Genomic DNA, 25,217 nt, shown 5'->3' with positions numbered 1-25,217 from the left:
ATGATAGTAAAATAAATCCAAAGCATAAAAAGTAGATATGCCATCTGGCATTCTATTCATTCACTATGGATTTTCCTCGAATAAAAGTCCACGAGACTAGAAGTACACCTGCCAAGAAGAAATCTAGATAAAGTAAACCGAAAGCTTTCCTTTCCCTCTTTCACCCAGAAACTATTGCTAAACATTAACAACTAACGAACTACAAAGTGAACTACTCCAAGTCTCTTTTATAAATGGTGCCATAAAGTAGTTGTCACTTCATATTTGGCTTACTTCCATCACTTTAATTAGCATAGTATTTCTAAGGTTCAATTAAATTTTAGCATGTATCAGAATTCTCTTCATATTAAATGATTTTATTATATAAATACACAGTATTTTGTTTTGTCCATCAGATATATATGAGGTGTTTGAGTATTTGGGAATGCTGTAAATAATTCTTGTAGAATTATCTTTGTTCAAGTCCATAATTTCAATAATTCTAGGTATACATATGTCTCTTTTTTAAAAATATAAAGTCTACAAGCCTTCTGCAGTCTACCCTGGCAAGAATACTACACACATGCATGCATTCAACGTACATGCACACACATGCATACCACTCTCCAGTTGCATTTTAGTTTTTCTTGTGCTACATACCTCCCTCTTCTTCTACCATTGCACTCAACATATGGCTGCATCAGGGAACTTGTGGCATTAGGTAACCTGACTTGAATTTGCATCCAAGACATTTGACTAATCAATACACTCAAGACATCCCAACAGCACATGGCTTGGTGGACATTCCTGAACACACTCTTTAAGTAAACAGCCCCTCTGTTGGACACATTGATATATTTCTACTTTCCTTTTCTTTTTGGCCCAAATTGAGATCTCAGAATCAGACGTGCTGCCTATACAGTGGTTTAGTTTTCTATGTTACTCTGACTGCAAGGGAGAGTATAAAAAAAGTGTTTTTATTTTGTTACCTAATATATCTTTAGATCCTAAGACAGATCCTAATTCTCAGGAGACAGTTAAGGTTATTTGCAGGATGATTACACACTTAGCCTCCAGGAAGAAAAATGTTTTAAGGAAGCAAGGGAGCAATCACTGAGCACTGTGTACAGATGCAAAGTAGACCATATTAAGGAATTGATAAGTAAATCAGATACAGTGAGCCCAGGAATTCTCTATATCAGTAGAGACAATGAACTGATTCTATTCTTGCTCAGAGAAAAAATATTTGAGATGTAGCAATAACCTTTAAAGTAATTTGAAGAGAAATATAAATAATATGTTAGAAGTTACAATAATTCTAGTGACACACACTTGGTAGGTGAAGTAATAGCAGATTTTACATTCCTAGTGAACTAGTCTGCGAACCTTTTTGATTTTTAAAACTGTATAGTGGATCAAGAAACCTGCTGATTATATAAATAAGACTATGAGGGCAATTTATTATAAAAGAGGTTAGAAGATGCTGTCCTGCCTGTGATGATCACTTTGGCTTTTCTTATTATCTCTAGTCATGTGCATCTATGTTATTCTATGTTAAAATGCAGAAACACCTGTTAAAATATGCCAGAGAAGACATATATTAACAAACTCACATCTGAAAAGATGTGCATTCATTTTTATTGGATGTTACCTCTGGTTTTAGATTAAGAACCCTTTGTTCTATATATAGTGAGCAATCACTTGCTTTTAAAATATACAAATAAATGTTGTTCAAGAAATTATAAAGCTAAAAATAATAACCATCCCAATATTACCTTGTTATGCAGCACATAGAGCAAGTCTGCAAACCACTGGAATGATTGGATGTCTCTGCAGACCCAGATAAAATACAGTCTTCTTAGCTTGTATGGTTTCCAGTCATCCCTGTAAAAATCAATGTAATGAAGTTGTAACTGGAATTGGATAAACAATACAAAATCTACGTATTCATGAACATTTGTTTTTCATTCATAAACAACCAATTAAAAAAATAAACAAACAGATCCCAACTTAGCCACTCCCATGCCAACATTTACCTTAACTCTCAAACAGATATGTTACATAATGTAGTGACTAAGATGTCACAGATTGTTATATTTGTCAGATTATACACATCACCTGTTCCAACTTCCAGACCAAACACTAAACTCTTGGATCAGAAGAACGTTGCTCATGAATCTCAGAAAAACAAGTTCTCTAAGTTCTCTGTTTCAGTGAACTGTGTCATTGTGCAGGGATCAAAAAGTCATTCAGCCTTGCCCTCACATTTAGTTATAACCATTCCAGAAACTTGGTTGTTTATCCTTTTCTTAATAATCATTGAAAAAAGATTTCACAACCACACACTATGTAATACATTCCAGCCACTAACAATTCCAAGTCTGGATGCCTACTTATGACTATGAGGTAGACTTGAGGTTAAGAAAATGTTCCTTTTTTAATAATAGCAAGTATCAAAATAACTTGTAATATGTTGTCTGAAACAAATGATTTCTGGATTGCAACTTGCTTATTTTTGTAAGAGTCTCTAATATGTCCTCAAATCATTTTTAGTATAATACTAGAAAATGAAATAAAATATTCAAAATATCATTCATTTCTTTTTTTTATTTTTGAGACAAGACTCTACCTTATCTTGAGCTCATGATTCTCCCAACTAAGCCAAAGGAAAGTTTTATCTCTTCTTCCTTTTAGATATCCCCTTACACATTTTAATGTGACTTTGTCTTGTTGGGAAGAGAATGGAAGAAATCTGGGAGCACCATCTTGCTGTCATTTTGTTTGTGTTTTATGGTGATGAATGAACTTAAGTTTACAATCCTGGAATGAAAATGCTGAGACTATTTCCCAGTTGGGCAATCTCATCTTTGACATTTCTTTTCTTCAGTCTGTTGCAAATTTGTTAATAATGAAGGAATGAGGTGATGATATGTTCATCATCTTCTCATAAAAGTATTCCCTGAACAAATAATTACAATCATTCCAGACATTTGTTTTTATAATCTATTTACCTTTTTGTACTTATAACTTTTTGTTTTACTAATTTCTTTCAAATATAATGCATTCTGATTACTCTCTCCCAAATCCCGTCTTCTCTCCTTCCATCACTATAAACCCACCATGCTACCTCTCTGTTAGTTCCTTTCCCATAATTATGAATTTTGGGTTGATCTGTGACCCATTTAATATACCCAGGGCCATTTATGATCACAGGGTTGAACTAATCATTGGAGCCTAATGAGATCACCAGTGAGCAATGGTTCGCCCTATCCCTGAGTTTATCAATAGCATAAACTTTGCCAATGAAGGATAGGATGACCAGAGCCCCTTTTTCATCTATACCTAAAAACTGATGTGCTCATTTTCCTGCAGACACAGAGGAAGCATGATTGCAATGGTTATGTGTCATTCAGAAGATGCCATTTAAAGTCTTTATAATCTGTTCCTTTTTACCTCCCTCTACTAAAATAATATCTGATCCACGGAGATCTTCTCTTTATCTTCTTTATTTTTCAGATATACTCCATCTTATAAATTTCTTACTACTTCATTTTCACTTTCCCCAATTGAATGTGAAGTTTCTAACAGTATAGTTTGTTTTTTATTCATTGTTTTATTTTCAATAACTCAAAGATTAATTGGCACAAGCACACTCCAAAATACTTGTTGATCAAATAAATGAACAGTGACATCACTCTGAGGAGGTCAAGAAAAGAAGGCTCAGAGCAAGTAAATACTGAAAGGAAAATAAGGTGGGTTTGGTTTTATAAGGAGGATGCTAGGAGCTACAGATCATATACTAAGAACTATTGAATTATTTTATTTGCCATTTAGGATATGGAATTTTAGGAACAGGGTGTGGGAAAACTCTGTAAAGGATTATTTTACATGTAAACTAGATATATTTTAATATTTCTCTATTTGGAGTAATAAGATTCATCAAATTGACATACAGTAGAGTGTTTAGTATCGATGCAAACGGAGTGACCCCAATGCCTCCAGCCACACACAGACTAACTTCATAGTTCAGTGACTCCTCAAATGGACTTCCAAATGGGCCATCGATGTATAACCTATAAAGAAGGTAGACAAAGTTGAAAAGATGAGAAGTTACTTTTCGATAGCATGTAACATTTGTGCTGAATCCAAATTCTATGCTTTGTGATGGCCTGATGACTAATTCTTTCTTAGTCATAAGTCATAAGTCATAAGGAATAAGCAATTTGTTTTAAGATATTGATAGTGAAACATGAGTATTCTCTCATTTCTAAGTTAACTAAAAGTTTAGGAAATTATAGAGATAACAACATGTTAAAATTTGATTATAGTTCATTGTGATAACTGACAAAATGAAAATACTTTTTGATTAAATAATTGAAATAGAATAGTGTATCCTTCAGTAGTGAATGCTCTGGCAGACATATTTAGTCTCATATTAACTATGAAATAGAATATCACAGGAAGAATGAGAAGGAGAAGGAAGAGGAGAAGGAGGAAGAGGAGGAAGAGGAGGAGAAGGAGGAAGAGGAGAAGGAGGAAGAGGAGAAGGAGGAGGAGGAAAGAAGAAGAAGAAGAAGAAGAAGAAGAAGAAGAAGAAGAAGAAGAAGAAGAAGAAGAAGAAGAAGAAGAAGAATCCAATGTCTTTCCCTAATTAAATTAGTAAGTATAAGTACTACAAAAGAAATCAAAAAGGAAGTTGTTCTTGCTCTGTGTATGCTTGTCTAAATGTGTGTGTGCTTGTCTAAATGTGTGTGTGTGTGTGTGTGTGTATGTGTGTGTGTGTGTGTGTGTGTGTGGTACAACTACCTTGAACCACAAACAAAAATTGTGAATTGTCCACTTGATACCTTCCCTTCTTTTATTAGTAACAGAACATTAATTTTATTGAGGGAAGCAAATGTCTAGCCAAAACACCACATTTCCCAGATTCCATTCATCTGTTTTGACTGTGTGGCAATTTTGGCAGATGTAAGAAGCCGTCTCACTTGGATGCTGTGGCTCTCTTGTACTTTATCTTTCCTTCTAAATCCATGAAGTCTGAAAAATGTCCATTTTATGATCAAAAGAGATAACTGTGATTACTGTAGAATGCCCATACATATACCATTTGTGTCATTTTAGACACATTGGTAGGAAAGATAGACCCTATGTATGTAACCTGTTTTATAACTTTTATTCCATTATATGTCTTCAAACATCTTTATAGTGTGTCTACATGTCATTTATGTTTGGTGTCCACTTAAATAGAAGACCAGGTAAGACCATATACTTGTGGAGTTAATGATTAAGCATCTGTTAAATGTCTACTGAATAAATCCATTAATAAGCATTTCTTTGAATGCAGAACTTCATGATATTTAGACACTGCTTATACTTTTTTCACTTTTTCACAAGTGACTTTCTTTTATAGGTATTTGAGATCGTATTGGGTCATATGAATAGTTCTATTTACTGGGTTCCAAATACAAGCAATTTGCCATGTCTTGGACATGCAAATGTCATTTCCCATCATTGGTAACTAAAAACCATGTGTTGACCCAGAAATGGGAAACAGACTGAATTTCTGCATTGTTGCTTGAATAATGTCATTCTAGAGATTCACTGCACCCACAGAAGATGCTACATATGCAGGAAACAAATTCCCTTAGTGTTTTGCCACACTGAACCATGGGTTGCTATTTCAAGGTTAACTGCTTACATTGACAAAATTTAGGCCAGCCTAGGTAATGCATGCATATTATCTAGAGAGAAAACTTGCAAAGATTGCTTTTGGAAAATACTGTATCCACTACAGGAAGGGAAAATAAGTTTTTACTTAAAGAAAAAATTAATATTCCTAATGTAGTATTTTAAATATGAAAAACATTCTACTATTTACTTTATATAATTAAATATATAATTTTAATTCTGTCTTTGTAACTCATGGTTTTTATTTAGTCAACAATCAGAATCTATGTATATGTTCTTTGTGTGATTCAAGACCAACGATGAGTTGAGTTCTACCCTATAAATTTTTGTATGTTCATCTGAAAGCCACATACAATAAGTTAGAGAAAAAATAAATTGAATGAAATATTTTAAGAAACCTTCTTTGTAATCTTCACCAATAAATTTTATTTTATTTCATCAACACATGAGAGGAATCATGAAAAATACCCATTTGCTAATTATCTCCCTCCAAAACAACATGTGCTTCTCCCTCTCCACATAGCTGTTCTCTGGTGTTTTGTAATAACTTTGAACAAGAACACTGGAACTTGGAGTTCCAGCCATTTACTAGGAATGAGATCACAGATGAGCTACATGACCTCTCTAAACTCCATTTACTTCAAGTATAAAAGAGACAAGATTAGAGGACACAGAGAAAACCTGGTAGAAATTGGAGAATGCAACACAAACATCAGAGATACTTTACTTATGATATCAGTGTATCTATATTATGCCACTGGGACAAAGTACAGCACAGAGAAGTGGACAGAGCGCAAAACAAGATAGGGATAGCATGGATTTGTTCTGAGGGATCTCTGAGAATCAGCTGCTTTTCATTTGACACCTTTGTTAAATTGTTATGAATTGATACATTTAATAATAAAGACAGACATATAAATGAGGTCTCATGTAATATTTTGAAACCTGAATCTACTATGAAATATTTAAAGCAACTTGGTCATGTATAACTCAAATGCTTATTATTTATTATTTTATTACTACTACTATTTATTTTGTTACCGTGACTATATTTAGAAGCCTTTAAGCCCCGAGAGACAGCAGAAAGAATTGAAACAGGCAACCTAGGAAAGTAGGAGGTAGGGGACCCTTTAGAATGTACCAGAGACCTGGGAGATAAGAGACTCTCAGAACTTAAAGGGAGGGACCTTAGAGTGGGGAGAGGGAACTTGCAGAGTCTACCTCCAGTAAAAAGATAAGGCATTAAGTGGAGGGATTAGATTGATATTCCACGGTTAAAAACTCTGACCCAGAATTGTTCCTGTTTGAAAGTACTGCAGGAACAAAAATGGAGAAGATCCTGAGGAAAAGGAGGTCCAGTGACAGGCGCAAATTGGGATCCAGCTCAGAAGGAGGCCCCAAGCCCTGACATTATTACTGATGCTATGGTATGCTTACAGACAGGAACCTAGCATGGCTGTCCCCTGAGCAGGCCACTCAAAGAGTCAAATGCAGATGCTCACACCTAACCAATGTACAGAAGCCATGGACCCCTGTGGTTGAATTAGGGAAAAGTTGGAAGAAGCTGAGGTGAGGGCGACCCCATAGGAAGACCAGGAATTTCAAGAAACCTGGATCTCTGAGATGTGTCAGACATTGAACTACCAACCAGGCAGAATACACCAGCTGATATGACGCCCATAACACATGTACAGCAGAGGACTGCCTTGTCTGGACTCAGTCAGTGCACCTAACCCCCCAAGAGACTTGGGCCCCCTGGGAATGGGGAGGTCTGATAGGGTTGGGGTGGAGACATCCTTGTGGAGAGGGGGAGAGGAGGTATGGGTTATGCAATAGTCAGAGGATACCCAATTAATGGTGAAGGGAGAGGATTATAACAATATAACTAATGAGTGGTTAACTGACAAGGCCTAGTTTTTTATGAAAAGTATAAAGAAAAAATAAAATAACTTAGATATTTTTTGCACATTAACTTAATAATGTGCAAATTTAATGACTTTCATTTATGAGTAGTAGTGGCAAAACTATAGAGAGTACATACAATTGTTCACTTCTTCAAACTTCAATGGGAATATGGGCATATTTTTAATAGATATTTTAGATACATGATAAAATTTCTATGATGAAAGACAGCATACCTGAGAAGTCATGCCTTTGCAAGGCTTACCCCTTGCAAACTACATAATCATTTTCTATATTTTAATATTTTTCCCCTTAGGATAATTTGCATTCATATTTTCTCAGTTGGTTTAGTTGTTAGATAAGATGGACTTGATTATCCTGTCTTTTGAAGTTTTTTTAATGAAGAAATTAATCAACTGTAAATTAATCCAATTATAAGAATGACAAAATAGGGTCAATAGTTATTAAAAATCTTCTGTCCAGGCACTTGTTGCTATTCTAAATCAGATTGTTTAACAAACAAAGTTGTATTTCTACTAACAACCTGAGGAGAAAGTTAACTGTAATAGTAGGGAAATGCCCTTATTAATATTTTAAAAGTAGGTAATAACTATGACAGTATTTCATAAAAATGAGTTCATAGAATATCGTAAGAAAAATTAAAAAATTGTATGCTATGGTAAATACATTTTTAAAAATGCATTACAAAATGATCTTTAAATTTGTTTACTTTTTAAAAAACATCTATAAAACAAACACTCGAAACTTGGGGCAATGGCATGAGATCTACACATTTAAGACAAAACAAGAAAGCAACCTATTTAACCACACTATTTACACTCCTCTGAATGGTGAAAGACACGAGACTCAGTTCAGTTTAGTTACATCAAAGAGCTCTCATCTAGGCTGCAGAGGACTGCCTAGAGGAAGCCATGGTTTCCATATTCTTTGCTCTGTTTCCTTCTACTGCTTTGACTATATAACGTCAGACACTGAGGAGCTACATTGAAACCATCTTGGTAGTTGTTGAAACAGAAAAAATATTTGTATATAGGTTATATCACAGCTATAATTGCTAGGTATCATACCTTGTGATCTAGTCACTCTGTAAGATGGAAATTACAATTGTAACCAACATCATCCATTTCCTACCACCTCACTAGTTGTTAAGACTTTGTTGCCACATGCAAGTGCATCCCTTCAGATGATTATTGTTTAATGTTTCATTTAAGTAATGTGATTTTTCTCAGTCCACTTTGTGTCACTAGTATAATAAATTTCCTGATACTGGGTAATGTATACAAAAACATGAGAGAGAAAGAGAGAGAGAGAGAGAGAGAGAGAGAGAGAGAGAGAGAGAGAGAGAGAGAGAACATATATAAATTTATACACTAAGTATTATATATTTAAAAACATCATGGAATTATTACTAATGACAAGTAATTAGGATCTGTATATTTTGGGGAACCTTGCTATTAAGGTAGCAGTTCCTCATGAACTGATGGCGTCTGAGCTCAGCACAAAATGGAGGATTCTCTTTGTCCCTTTGTCATCAGAGCTTCCCATCTCTGGCAGTCTTTGTCTGGAGAGTGTCCTTAAACACAAGCGGCTGGCCTTTGGTGACCTTGTCTGAAAGTGACCTTGTACAGAGCCTGTGGAAGGCTGTTTAACTCAGCACACACCTACTGAAGATTGCATGATAATTAGGTGCTATATTAAAGCCTTCACTTGATGTTATGACCAATTGGCCTTTCCACCTATACCCCTTGAAGGCCCTTATATACTCTATCCCTGAAACAATAAACCAGAATCCTCTCCCTGAAGTGGTCTTCAGAGGTCATTCTGTCCATACTCAGTCATCCATCCAAACATTCATGCTCTACCTCTACAGCTTTGCCTCCTTTCTCCCCTCAAGCTGGTAGCCAATAACCTCTGGGGAGAAAGGGAATCCATATGTATATAACTATTTCATGCTTCTTAAATACATACTTTTAAAGATTATTTAAATATTTAAATTTTTATTGCACACGTGTGTTTGCATGTGTGTGTGTGTGTGTGTGTGTGTGTGTGTGTGTGCATGTTGAGGTTTTTGTCCATGTGTATGCCACGTATATGTAGGTGTCCTTGGAGGCCAGACAAGGACAGAAGATTCCTTGGCACTGAAGTTGCAATAATTTTGAGGCCTTCTTTCTAAAAAAATTAAGAAAATCAATAAATATTTAAGTTTTACAATAGAGACTAAAAACAGAGTATTAAAAACTGTTTAATCAAAATTTATTCTGGTACAGAAGCTGTACTGATTATTCTATACACACCTCCACTCTACAATCACAGAATAACTTAAAGTAGGGAAAATAAATTTTCATTTTATTGCAATGAGAACTTAAACTCCAAAACATCAAGTGATTTTTCCAAAGACCACACTTTCTATTTAAATAAAAGATAATTCCTTAATTCTTTTTAAATTTGTCTCCAGTACTTCTTTCCTTAATCAGACATTAACTGTGCCTGTCAATCACTACTTATTTTGGTTAGGGAAATAAAGGGCATATAGTCATAGATCATCTATCAGGCAGCAATTTCTTTTTCACCTGGGAGAAAAATAATAATGAGTAACTACTCCCCCGGAGAAGATGATATTGCAGCTTAGACTATTCAGGAGATAACTACATCAGTAAAAGCCATAAAAAGTGATAGGGGAGCATTAGAGCCTGACATAGTTTTCAAAACCTGTTTTGCTTTAATGGGTTGCAAGCTAATATGTGCATCAGAATTTCTTGAAAGGTTTATTAAAACACACACACTGGGTCCCAACCCCTGGACTCTCTATTCAAAGTTGGTATGCCTGGATAAAGACTAAGATATGAAACTCTTAACAGTATCCCTGGCGACTCTGATAACCCCACTAGAGCTGCAGTACTGCGGGTAGTTAGTTAATATACAGTGATCATGGGAAGTCCTGGAGGCCTATACAGCATTTGGATTAAAACTATGTAGGGTGCTTCCAGTCCACATCTTCTCTCATAGCAACAGATCAGCTCTTTCCCCCACCCCCTTCCCACAGCCCAACCTGCCTCCTAGGAAGCCTGCTCTGACCTGGTTCAAAGGTGAAATACCCTTCCCTACATCCAACCCATGCTGGGATCCCACCAAGTCTTCCTCCCAGAAGGCCTGCTCTAAATCTCTAAATCCTGGACATACAGCTCCACCTCATTGTGGTCGGCTTCAATGCAGGACAATAAGGATAAACAACATCAGAGTCAATCAGATGGCAAAAGCAAATTCAAGAACATAATTAACAAAAGCCAATGCAATATAGCACCATCAGAAACCAGGTCCCCTACTACAGGAAGCCCTGAATATCCTAATACACAAGAGAAACAAAACTGTGACCATAATCATCTCATGAAGAAGATAGAGGCCTTTGAAGAGGATATAAATAATTCTTTTTAAAAAATACAGAAAACAGGGGTTGGGGATTTAGCTCAGTGGTTGAGCATTTGCCTAGCAAGCGCAAGGCCCTGGTTTCGGTCCTCAGCTCCAAAAAAAAAAAAAAAAAAAAAAAAGAATTAAGAAATACAGAAAACAAAACAATATCCAATGGATAGAAGCTCTTAAAGAAGAAACAAATCGGCTGCCGCTGCAGAGAGCCCGTGGGCAGCACCCCACGAGCGAACCTGAGCCTCGGGACCACAGGTAAGACCAAATTTTCTGCTGCAAGAAAGCTGCCTGGTGAACTCAAGACACAGGCCCACAGGAACAGCTGAAGACCTGTAGAGAGGAAAAACTACACGCCAGAAAGCAGAACACTCTGTCCCCATAACTGACTGAAAGAGAGGAAAACAGGTCTACAGCACTCCTGTCACACAGGCTTATAGGACAGTATAGCCACTGTCAGAAATAGCAGAACAAAGTAACACTAGAGATAATCTAATGGCGAGAGGCAAGCGCAGGAACCCAAGCAACAGAAACCAAGACTACATGCCATCATCGGAGCCCAATTCTCCCACCAAAACAAACATGGAATATCCAAACACACCAGAAAAGCAAGATCTAGTTACAAAATCATATTTGATCATGATGCTGGAGGACTTCAAGAAAGACATGAACACACTTAGGGAAGCACAGGAAAACATTAATAAACAAGTAAAAGCCTACAGAGAGGAATCGCAAAAATCCCTGAAAGAATTCCAGGAAAACACAATCAAACAGTTGAAGGAATTAAAAATGGAAATAGAAGCAATCAAGAAAGAACACATGGAAACAACCCTGGATATAGAAAACCAAAAGAAGAGACAAGGAGCTGTAGATACAAGCCTCACCAACAGAATTCAAGAGATGGAAGAGAGAATCTCAGGAGCAGAAGATTCCATAGAAATCATTGACTCAACTGTCAAAGATAATGTAAAGCGGAAAAAGCTACTGGTCCAAAACATACAGGAAATCCAGGACTCAATGAGAAGATCAAACCTAAGGATAATAGGTATAGAAGAGAGTGAAGACTCCCAGCTCAAAGGACCAGTAAATATCTTCAACAAAATCATAGAAGAAAACTTCCCTAACCTAAAAAAAGAGATACCCATAGACATACAAGAAGCCTACAGAACTCCAAATAGATTGGACCAGAAAAGAAACACCTCCCGTCACATAATTGTCAAAACACCAAACGCACAAAATAAAGAAAGAATATTAAAAGCAGTAAGGGAAAAAGGTCAAGTAACATATAAAGGGAGACCTATCAGAATCACACCAGACTTCTCGCCAGAAACTATGAAGGCCAGAAGATCCTGGACTGATGTCATACAGACCCTAAGAGAACACAAATGCCAGCCCAGGTTACTGTATCCAGCAAAACTCTCAATTAACATTGATGGAGAAACCAAGATATTCCATGACAAAACCAAATTTACACAATATCTTTCTACAAATCCAGCACTACAAAGGATAATAAATGGTAAAGCCCAACATAAGGAGGCAAGCTATACCCTAGAAGAAGCAAGAAACTAATCGTCTTGGCAACAAAACAAAGAGAATGAAAGCACACAAACATAACCTCACATCCAAATATGAATATAAAGGGAAGCAATAATCACTATTCCTTAATATCTCTCAATATCAATGGCCTCAACTCCCCAATAAAAAGACATAGATTAACAAACTGGATACGCAATGAGGACCCTGCATTCTGCTGCCTACAGGAAACACACCTCAGAGACAAAGACAGACACTACCTCAGAGTGAAAGGCTGGAAAACAACTTTCCAAGCAAATGGTCAGAAGAAGCAAGCTGGAGTAGCCATTCTAATATCAAATAAAATCAATTTCCAACTAAAAGTCATCAAAAAAGATAAGGAAGGACACTTCATATTCATCAAAGGAAAAATCCACCAAGATGAACTCTCAATCCTAAATATCTATGCCCCAAATACAAGGGCACCTACATACGTAAAAGAAACCTTACTAAAGCTCAAAACACACATTGCACCTCACACAATAATAGTGGGAGACTTCAACACCCCACTCTCATCAATGGACAGATCATGGAAACAGAAATTAAACAGTGATGTCGACAGACTAAGAGAAGTCATGAGCCAAATGGACTTAACGGATATTTATAGAACATTCTATCCTAAAGCAAAAGGATATACCTTCTTCTCAGCTCCTCATGGTACTTTCTCCAAAATTGACCATATAATTGGTCAAAAAACAGGCCTCAACAGGTACAGAAAGATAGAGATAATCCCATGCATGCTATCGGACCACCACGGCCTAAAACTGGTCTTCAATAACAATAAGGGAAGAATGCCCACATATACGTGGAAATTGAACAATGCTCTACTCAATGATAACCTGGTCAAGGAAGAAATAAAGAAAGAAATTAAAAACTTTTTAGAATTTAATGAAAATGAAGATACAACATACCCAAACTTATGGGACACAATGAAAGCTGTGCTAAGAGGAAAACTCATAGCGCTGAGTGCCTGCAGAAAGAAACAAGAAAGAGCATATGTCAGCAGCTTGACAGCACACCTAAAAGCTCTAGAACAAAAAGAAGCAAATACACCCAGGAGGAGTAGAAGGCAGGAAATAATCAAACTCAGAGCTGAAATCAACCAAGTAGAAACAAAAAGGACCATAGAAAGAATCAACAGAACCAAAAGTTGGTTCTTTGAGAAAATCAACAAGATAGATAAAACCTTAGCCAGACTAACGAGAGGACACAGAGAGTGCGTCCAAATTAACAAAATTAGAAATGAAAAGGGAGACATAACTACAGATTCAGAGGAAATTCAAAAAATCATCAGATCTTACTATAAAAACCTATATTCAACAAAATTTGAAAATCTTCAGGAAATGGACAATTTCCTAGACAGATACCAGGTATCGAAGTTAAATCAGGAACAGATAAACCAGTTAAACAACCCCATAACTCCTAAGGAAATAGAAGCAGTCATTAAAGGTCTTCCAACCAAAAAGAGCCCAGGTCCAGACGGGTTTAGTGCAGAATTCTATCAAACCTTCATAGAAGACCTCATACCAATATTATCCAAACTATTCCACAAAATTGAAACAGATGGAGCACTACCGAATTCCTTCTACGAAGTCACAATTACTCTTATACCTAAACCACACAAAGACACAACAAAGAAAGAGAACTTCAGACCAATTTCCCTTATGAATATCGACGCAAAAATACTCAATAAAATTCTGGCAAACCGAATTCAAGAGCACATCAAAACAATCATCCACCATGATCAAGTAGACTTCATCCCAGGCATGCAGGGATGGTTTAATATACGGAAAACCATCAACGTGATCCATCATATAAACAAACTGAAAGAACAGAACCACATGATCATTTCATTAGATGCTGAGAAAGCATTTGACAAAATTCAACACCCCTTCATGATAAAAGTCCTGGAAAGAATAGGAATTCAAGGCCCATACCTAAACATAGTAAAAGCCATATACAGCAAACCAGTTGCTAACATTAAACTAAATGGAGAGAAACTTGAAGCAATCCCACTAAAATCAGGGACTAGACAAGGCTGCCCACTCTCTCCCTACTTATTCAATATAGTTCTTGAAGTTCTAGCCAGAGCAATCAGACAACAAAAGGAGATCAAGGGGATACAGATCGGAAAAGAAGAAGTCAAAATATCACTATTTGCAGATGACATGATAGTATATTTAAGTGATCCCAAAAGTTCCACCAGAGAACTACTAAAGCTGATAAACAACTTCAGCAAAGTGGCTGGGTATAAAATTAACTCAAATAAATCAGTTGCCTTCCTCTATACAAAAGAGAAACAAGCCGAGAAAGAAATTAGGGAAACGACACCCTTCATAATAGACCCAAATAATATAAAGTACCTCGGTGTGACTTTAACCAAGCAAGTAAAAGATCTGTACAATAAGAACTTCAAGACACTGAGGAAAGAAATTGAAGAAGACCTCAGAAGATGGAAAGATCTCCCATGCTCATGGATTGGCAGGATTAATATAGTAAAAATGGCCATTTTACCAAAAGCAATCTACAGATTCAATGCAATCCCCATCAAAATACCAATCCAATTCTTCAAAGAGTTAGACAGAACAATATGCAAATTCATCTGGAATAACAAAAAACCCAGGATAGCTAAAGCTATCCTCAACAATAAAAGGACTTCAGGGGGAATCACTATCCCTGAACTCAAGCAGTATTACAGAGCAATAGTGATAAAAACTGCATGGTATTGGTACAGAGACAGACAGATAGACCAATGGAATAGAATTGAAGACCCAGAAATGAACCCACACACCTATGGTCACTTGATTTTTGACAAAGGAGCCAAAACCATCCAATGGAAAAAAGATAGCATTTTCAGCAAATGGTGCTGGTTCAACTGGAGGGCAACATGTAGAAGAATGCAGATCGATCCATGCTTATCACCCTGTACAAAGCTTAAGTCCAAGTGGATCAAGGACCTCCACATCAAACCAGACACACTCAAACTAATAGAAGAAAAACTAGGGAAGCATCTGGAACACATGGGCACTGGAAAAAATTTCCTGAACAAAACACCAATGGCTTATGCTCTAAGATCAAGAATCGACAAATGGGATCTCATAAAACTGCAAAGCTTCTGTAAGGCAAAGGACACGGTGGTTAGGACAAAACGGCAACTAACAGATTGGGAAAAGATCTTTACCAATCCTACAACAGATAGAGGCCTTATATCCAAAATATACAAAGAACTCAAGAAGTTAGACTGCAGGGAAACAAATAACCCTATTAAAAAATGGGGTTCAGAGCTAAACAAAGAATTCACAGCTGAGGAATGCCGAATGGCTGAGAAACACCTAAAGAAATGTTCAACATCTTTAGTCATAAGGGAAATGCAAATCAAAACAACCCTGAGATTTCACCTCACACCAGTGAGAATGGCTAAGATCAAAAACTCAGGTGACAGCACATGCTGGCGAGGATGTGGAGAAAGAGGAACACTCCTCCATTGTTGGTGGGATTGCAGACTGGTAAAACCATTCTGGAAATCAGTCTGTAGTTTCCTCAGAAAATTGGGCATTGAACTGCCTGAGGATCCAGCTATACCTCTCTTGGGCATATACCCAAAAGATGCCTCAACATATAAAAGAGACACGTGCTCCACTATGTTCATCGCAGCCTTATTTATAATAGCCAGAAAATGGAAAGAACCGAGATGCCCTTCAACAGAGGAATGGATACAGAAAATGTGGTACATCTACACAATGGAATATTACTCAGCTATCAAAAACAACGAGTCTATGAAATTCGTAGGCAAATGGTTGGAACTGGAAAATATCATCCTGAGTGAGCTAACCCAATCACAGAAAGACATACATGGTATGCACTCATTGATAAGTGGCTATTAGCCCAAATGCTTGAATTACCCTAGATCCCTAGAACAAACGAAACTCAAGACGGATGATCAAAATGTGAATGCTTCACTCCTTCTTTAAATGAGGAAAAAGAATACCCTTGGCTGGGAAGGGAGAGGCAAAGATTAAAACAGAGACTGAAGGAACACCCATTCAGAGCCTGCCCCACAGGTGGCCCATACATATACAGCCACCCAATTGGACAAGATGGATGAAGCAAAGAAGTGCAGACCGACAGGAGCCAGATGTAGATCTCTCCTGAGAGACACAGCCAGAATACAGCAAATACAGAGGCGAATGCCAGCAGCAAACCAATGAGCTGAGAATAGGTCTCCCGTTGAAGTAATCAGAGAAAGAACTGGAAGAGCTTGAAGGGGCTCGAGACCCCAAAAGTACAACAATGTCAAGCAACCAGAGCTTCCAGGGACTAAGCCACTACCTAAAGACTATATATGGACTGACCCTGGACTCTGACCCCATAGGTAGCAATGAATATCCTAGTAAGAGCACCAGTGGAAGGGGAAGCCCTGGGTCCTGCTAAGACTGAACCCCCAGTGAACTAGACTATGGGGGGAGGGTGGCAATGGGGGGAGGGTTGGGAGGGGAACACCCATAAGGAAGGGGAGGGGGGAGGGGGATTTTGCCCGGAAACCGGGAAAGGGAATAACACTTGAAATGTATATAAGAAATACTCAAGTTAATAAAAAAAAAAAAAGAAGAAGAAACAAATCTTTTAAAGACATAGAAGAAAATTCAATCCATTCTTATTGCCCTGTATAAATCCCAAGGCCAAGTGGATCAAGGACCTCCACACAAAACCAGGTACACTCAAACTAACTGAGGAAAAAGTGGGGAAGAGCCTCAAACACATGGGCACTGGGGAAATTTTCATGAAAAGAACACCAGTGGCTTATGTTCTAAGATTAAGAACTGAGAAATGGGACCTCATAAAACTGCAAACATTTGCAGCAAAGGACACTGTCATTAGGACAAAACGGCAACCAACACATTGGGAAAAGGTGTCCACTAATCCTACATCTGATAGAGGGATAGTATCCAAAATATACAAAGAACTCAAGGAGTTAGACTCCAAAGAACAAATAACCCTATTAAAAATTGGGGTACAGAGTTAAACAAAGAATTCTCAGCTCAGGAATATCAAATGGCTGAGAATTACCTAAGAAAATGTTCAATATCCTCAGGGCAATGCAAATCAAAACAACCCTGAGATTCTATCTCACACCAGTCAGAATGGCTAAGATCAAAAACTCAGATGACAACAGATGCTGGTGTGGATGTGGAGAAAGAACACTCTTCCATTGTTGGTGGGATTGCAAGCTGGTACAACAATTCTGGAAATTAGACCAGAAGTTCCTCAGAAAAAGTGGACCTAGTACTGAGGACCCAGGTATAACACTTCTGGGTATATACCCAAAAGATGCTCCAAAATATAACAAGGACTCATGCTCCACTATGTTCACAGCAGCTTTAATGATAATAGACAGAAGCTGCAAAAAAATCAGATATCCCTCAACAGAGGAATAGATACAGAAAATGTTGTCCATTTACACAATGGAAAATTACTTAGCTATTAAAAATTATGACTTCATGAAATTCATGGGCAAATGAATGGAACTAGAAAATATCACCTAATCACAGAAAAATACACATGGTATGCACTCACTGATAAGTGGATATTAGCCCCAAAGCTCAAATTACCCAAGATACAATCCACAGACCACATGAAGTTCAAGGATGACCAAAATGTGGAAGTTTCATTCCTTCTTAAAAAGGGGAACAAAAATATTTATAGGAGGGTATATAGAGGCAGTTGGAGCACAGACTGAAGGAAAGGCCATCCTCAACCCCCGCCTCCCATGGGTATACAGCATATATATATAGTCACAAAACAAGATAAGATTGATGGATTGATGAAGCTAAGATGTGCATGCTGACAGGAACTGGGTATAGATGTCTCCTGAGAGGCACAGTCAGAGCATGTCAAATACAGAGGCGAATGCTAGCAGGAAACTATTGAACTGAGAATGGGATCCCAGTTGGAGTAATTAGAGAAAGGACTGAATGAGCTGAAGGGACTTGCAACCCCATAAGAATAACAAAGTCAACCAACCAGAGCTTCCACCCAATGACTGTACATGGACTGACCCATGGATCCAGCTGCATATGGTAGGATGGACTTGTTGGGCACCAATGGAAGAAACTCTTGGTCCTGCCTTGGCTGGAATCCCCATTGTAGGGGAATGTCTGAGGAGTTGGAAGGGGGTGGATATGGAGGGGAATACCCTTATAGAAGAAGGAAAGAGGGATGGGATAGGGGGCTTATGCCGGGAAACATGGAAAGGGAATAACATTTGAAATGTAAATTTAAAAATATCCAATAAAAGAAAAAAAAGCTGCAAGGGAAAAAGGCCAAGTAGCATAGAAAGGCCTACCTATCAGAATTATACTGACTTCTCATCAGAGACTCTGAAAGCCAGAAGATCCTTGACAGATGTCTGGCAGACCCCAAGAGAACACAGGTTCTTGCTCAGACTACTATGCCTCATAAAAATCTCAATCACCAAAGTTGGAGAAACAAAGATATCCTATGCCTAAGTGACATTTAAATATCTTTCCAATAGTCCAGCCCTTCATAGGATTCTAGAAGGAAAACTCCAAAACAACAAGGGACACTACAACCAAGAAAACATAGGATATTAATCATACCATAGTATAACCAAAAGAGGAGATTCACACATACATGGTAACACCTCCAACAACAAAATAACAGGAACTTACAATCATTGCTTACTAATATCTCTCAACATCAATGGACTTAACTCATTAATAAAAAAACACAGGCTAAGAAGACTGAATCTGTCATTCCCATACATACAAGAAACACACCTCAACAACAAACATAGGCACTACCTCGGGGTCAAGGGCTGGAAAAAGGTTTTCCAATCAAATTGACCCAAGAAACAAGTTGGGGTAGCCATTGTAATATTTAATATAATAGATTCTCAACCAAACTTATCAAATGATATGGGGAAAGTGACTTTATAATCTACCAAGACCTGGGTGCAAGGGCACCCACATTCTTCAAAGAAAACAACTAAATGTGTATCACCCATTGTACTTACACAATAACAGTGGGAGACTTCAACACTCCATTCTTCCCCATAGACAGGTCATCAAAACAACAATGAAACAAGCAGAGTTGATGAACCAAATGGATTTAACATATATAGAACATTTCACTCTAAAACAGAAGAGACCTTCTTCTTAGCACTTCACAGAACCTTCTCCAAAACTGATCATATAATTAGACACAAAATAATCTTTCAACAGATACAAGGAGATTGAAATAACTCTCTATACTCTATCAGATCACCACAGATTAAGGATGGACTTCAGCAACAAAAGAAACAACAGAAATCCCACATACTCATGGAAAATGAACAACTCTCTACTTGATGATCAGTTGGTCAGGGAAGAAATAAATAAAAGACTTTCTACAAATCAATGAAAAGGAAAGCACAACATACCCCCAAACTTTTGGGACACCATGAAAGCAGTACTAAGAGGAAAATTCAAAACAGTGCCTTTAAAAAGAAATTGAGAGATTCTACAGTAGCAACTTAACATCACACCTGAAAGCGCTAGAACAAAAAGAAGCAAACACAACTAAGAGGAGTTGACGGCAGGAAACAGTCAAACTCAAGGCTTAATTCAATCTGTTAGAAACAAAGAGAAAGATACAACGAATCAACAAAATCAAGAGCTGGGAAAAATCAACAAGATAAATAAAACCTTAGCTAAACTGAAGGGCACAGAGACAATTCCAAGTTAACAAAATCATGAAAAGAGGAACATAAAAATAGAAACTGCGGTAATTAAAAAAAATCATTAGGTTTTACTTCCAAAATCTATACTACATAAAAGTAAACAATCTAACTGAAATGAATAATTTTTTATACAAATACCACTTACCAAAATTAAATCAAGATCAGGTTAACTATTTAAATAATCCCATGACCCCTAAAAAATTAGAGGCAGTCATTAACAGTCTCCCAACCAAAAAACAGTCCAGGGGCAGATGATTTTAGTGCAGAATTATAGTTAGACTTCCAAAGAAGAAAAATACCAATGTTCCTCAAACTATTCCACAAAATAGAAACAGAAGGAACACTACCTAATTCATTCTATGAGGTCACATGTACCCTGATACCTAAACCACACAGAGAATCTACAAAGAAAGAGAACTTCGAATCTATTTCACTTACAAATATCAATGGAATAATACTCAGTAAAATTCTCACAAACAGAATCCAAGAACACATCAAAACCATCATTCACCATGATCAAGTAGGCTTCAACTGAGGAATGCAGATTTCGTTCAATATATGAAAAGCCATCAATGTAATTTTAGAAATTTACATATCATTTCATGATATGCTGAAAAAGCCTTTGAAAGAATACAACACCCCTTCACATTAAAGGTATTAGAAAACTGAGGATACAGGGCACATACCTAAACATGATTAAATAATACAGATCAAGGCAATAGACAAAAATCATATTAAATGGAGAGTAACTTGAAGTACTCCTACTAAAATCAGGGACAAAATAAGGGTGCCAAATTTCTTCCTATCTACTCAGTATAGTACTTGAAGTTCTAGCTAGAGCAATAAGACAACAAAAGGAGATCAAGGAGCACAAACGGAAAGGAAGGTGTCAGGGTATCGTTATTTGCAGATGATATGATAATATGCATTAGTGACTCAAAATTTTACCAGAGAACTCCTACAGTTGATGAACAACTTTGGCAAAGTGGCTGGAAAAATAATTAACTCAAAGGCATCAGTAGTCTTCCTTTACACCTACTATCAAAGGGCAGAGAAAGAAATTAGGGAAACAACACTCTTGACAATAGCCACAAATAGTATAAAATACAAATAAATAGTACTAATATTATGGAAATGAGAAAAGTTAAATGGAAGTGTTCACTTAAATCACGAGGTATTTAAAGCATTTAACAAATAGTATTAAAGGTGGGATGGCTCAAGTCTCGTGAATCTTTGAGTTTAAGTCTACAGAGTGAGTTCCAGGAAAGCTAGGGAAACACAGAGAAACCGGTCCTGAAACACCATGAAAATCAAAAACTTAAAGTCAAAACAAAACAAAACAAAAAACCCAAAACAAAAGAGCAAACAAATAAACAAAAAACCTCACACATACTAAAATCTCTGACATATAAAGATGTTCTGTATGTTACTGTTACTTTATTACTATTTATGATAATAAAAATTTGGCTCAAAATGCACTTCACATAATTGAACAAAAAATTACTCAAGAGTGAATGATAATTTCTAGAAATAGAACTCTGAATACAGAGTAGAGAAAGGAAGATTATCCAGCAAAGAGATGAAACCTGGGAAGGTTATCTGGGGACTGGAGAGTTATTACTCAGTATTATCCTTTGAAGGCACTTTTAGGCAGTCAGTTGGAACGGAGAGTGCATTGAGACACAGATTTTGCTGTCCAAACAATTAAGGTTGTTCTTTGATAGTGAAGCCAAATAACAATTCTGACTTCTGTCATAAATAATATTCCTCTTTATAAGCAGTGGATGCTAGATGCTACTGCTCATAGAACTTAATCCTTGTGAAAATAAAGTAGTCAGAAGTTCTTCCTGTACTTTCTCAAGTATTTGTACACATACTAAACCTTCCATAACTACAGGCTCATATTTGGGGACTTGATTGTCCAATTTACCATCTAGTTTAAGTCATGTCAAATGCCCTCAAACATTTTTGCATATCTGAGATCTTTTTATAAAGATAGCATTATAAATAAACATTTTCCAGACATATCATTAACCATCTTTTCAGACATAACTATGGCGACATGAGCAGAGAGTGAGCGATCAAGCTTGGTACTCCTGCTTCAGTCCGCCAACCTCTAAATCCATACCTGTTTGCACTAAGCGTACTTTCCTTTAAGTCACCCATTTTGTTCTCATTTATTTACAGTCTGAGAATATTCAGAGAGCAATGTCTACACTTGAATCTGAAAAGAGAATGGATGTCCCCGTTTTGGGCAATGGGTCATATGAGAGTTCATGAATTTAAGAATGTGATTAAGTAACTTTGTTATATTTTAGAACAATGATCCCCAGATGTATAAGAAAATGATTTTTGAATGACTTTCCCTTAATATTTCTGTGTGTTTCTGTCTGTCTGTCTGTCTGTCTGCCTCTCTCTCTCTCTCTCTCTCTCTCTCTCACACACACACACACACACACACATATAAATATATCTGCATTAATGAGTCAGTTTTCCCTATTTCATGAGTACTTTTACCTGAATGTCACATTATTATATTCTCTAATATTTGTTAGATTTCTCTTGTTCAGAGAATGCTAAAGATTAAAGGAAACCATGAAACCTACTTAGAGTCCAGCCCAAATCCCATAGCATAGATTGGTTAGAATATAGTGAGTTTATGCTTGACTATGGTATGCTCTGTAAGTATTATCCTTTGCAATATGCGACAGATAATTTGCTTTTCTGTCATGTCATACTTTTAACTAAAAAATGGTTTATACCAATGAATCGGCAAAAAAAAAATATATTAGAAAGCTAAGAGGATAATCTCTATGTAAATACTTCATCTTAAATTTAAATAGAAAATAGAGGATGAGATAAGGAGCTACACATTGATGATATAAGAGGTTCGTTTCCTGCATAGAGAACCAGCTGCCCACTCACGGCTATTGTGCTTAGAAGCAGAGATCTGTTTTCAGGCCCCTTGGTAAAGTGGCAATGATCACACACTATACATGAGATCCTGGTTAGTTATGCTAGGTTACTCAAGATTTGTAAAAAAAATTCCAAACAACAATGACATTTCACCTTCCCGGCATTTTGCCAGCATTTGATCCTTCCCTTCTCGATCCCCCCAAACTCCTCTTACTTACTTGGGGTAGTTTCTAGATTGAATGAAGGGCAGAATCTCAGAATCTTGGCTTGATGGAGGCAGTAGTAAATCTCGGAATCTTTCTGTCAAAAGAAATAAAATATAAACTGTGAAAAAAATAAATTACGTGAGTAATGTCAAAATAGGATTTGTTGTTTTCCCTAGAGTCTGCATACATTTTATGAAAAAATAATATAGTCACTGAAAATATTTTAAAATGTATATTCTTTTTATGGGCTTGTAATAATCACTGAGATCTAAAAACAATTATATGACATTAAATACTAAGAGTTGAACAGTGTCATTAATTTGGACAACATGAGTTGCAAAAATATATAATTCATAGCTCTTGTGTATCATGGAAGGCATTTGCCAAATTAGTGATGCAAGGTCAATGTAAAGACCAAACATATTGTTGTATGCCACTGATAATGCAGATCAGAGATGGGAAAGTGATTGACAGTGCTCCTTGATATTTGAACTTTGCACTGACTGTTGCCAATTTTTTCCATTCTATGCCCTGCAACAACATTCACATGTGACTTAGATAACAAGTACCAATGTACCAATAGCAACATTTTAAAAACAAACAAACAGAAATATCTAAATTTTTCATAAACATGAGCATTGACAACCTGTGCTTTATCTATATAATAGAACACCTACAAATTAAAGTGAAACCAAATTCTTTCAAATATAACTAGGAACAGACCCGTCAATATACACTTGAGGGTGGAAATTCTCCAAATATCATTTCCTTGTGATAAAAAGCAATGAAGGACTGCATTGGTTGAGCAAAGTACATATAAATCCAAACACGGCTATGAAAATAGAAACGATGCTGTCAATTACATTTCATGTTACCTTCAAAGAAGAGGTAGAACAATTTAATAAAAGAGAAGCAAAAACACCACATGAGAAATTGTTAATATTTCATATACATTAACTATATTATGATGAATGAACACATGTTAATGTTTTAAATGTTCTAATTGTATTATCATGGTGACTAAATAAATGAGTTGAGGTATCATGTGAAGAGAGTAGGTCATGTACCCAAGTGAAATGGCCATGAAGTATTACTGAATACAAGGCATACAATCTACTTTCACAGACGGAATCAGAATCATTTCACTGACTTCCACACTAATTTTGTTTTGGTCACTCAGTCTTTAGACCATAGCTAGAGAAAATGCAGCAGCATCCAAGAATGTTGTGAGGTTTTCTTGTTCTATTCTAAAGTGTGGAATTTCAAAGCTGTGGCACATATTTTCTCCATTTGTATTTCCTCCTTAATTTGAATTCACATTTTTGAAAAATTAAATAATATCAACATCTGTTGCACTGTTATTTTTAATCTATGAAGTCAGCATTTGTTCCAATGAAATGAATATCAACTATTTTTGAAATTTGAATGTTTTCTTTCAAAATTATTTTTTATGATTATAATTACACTATCTAGAGTTCTCTTCCCCCTACATAGGAGGCTTTTACCTCAAGGCTTTCACCTCCAAAGCCTCCTACACATGCCCTTTTCCGCCCTTTCCAATGGTCTCTATTTTTGATGATACATGATCTTACCTTTAAGTTTACAATAATTTTAGCCACTTAGTCCTGTTCTAAAGTAGACCCTATAAATAAAACTTATGCTCAAAAGAAATTAAGAACTTTATGTAAAAGAATGTTTTGTACAAAATATATAGCAGACATCCTTGGGAGCTAAAAGTATAAATTGAAATTTCGAGAATGATTTCCAATCTTGCTTAA

The 25,217-nt window shown here is 36.5% G+C and overlaps 1 protein-coding gene across 4 annotated transcripts in view; it reads right to left on the bottom strand.

Moving 5' to 3' along the window:
- The window catches only part of Nox4 (NADPH oxidase 4), a 177,745-nt gene that overhangs the window by 17,046 nt on the left and 135,482 nt on the right, over positions 1–25,217 (bottom strand). For all 4 annotated transcript variants that reach the window (XM_008759643.4, XM_039092943.2, NM_053524.1 and 1 more), the window contains 3 exon segments: positions 23,452–23,533; positions 3,933–4,052; positions 1,755–1,863 (listed from right to left, as the gene is read on the bottom strand). In XM_008759643.4, coding sequence (XP_008757865.1) covers positions 1,755–1,863; positions 3,933–4,052; positions 23,452–23,533 — 311 coding nt within the window.

Source organism: Rattus norvegicus, chromosome 1, assembly GCF_036323735.1.
Source record: "Rattus norvegicus strain BN/NHsdMcwi chromosome 1, GRCr8, whole genome shotgun sequence".
Classification (NCBI taxonomy): Eukaryota; Metazoa; Chordata; class Mammalia; order Rodentia; family Muridae; genus Rattus; species Rattus norvegicus.
This window is presented reverse-complemented; position numbering and strand designations above follow the sequence as displayed.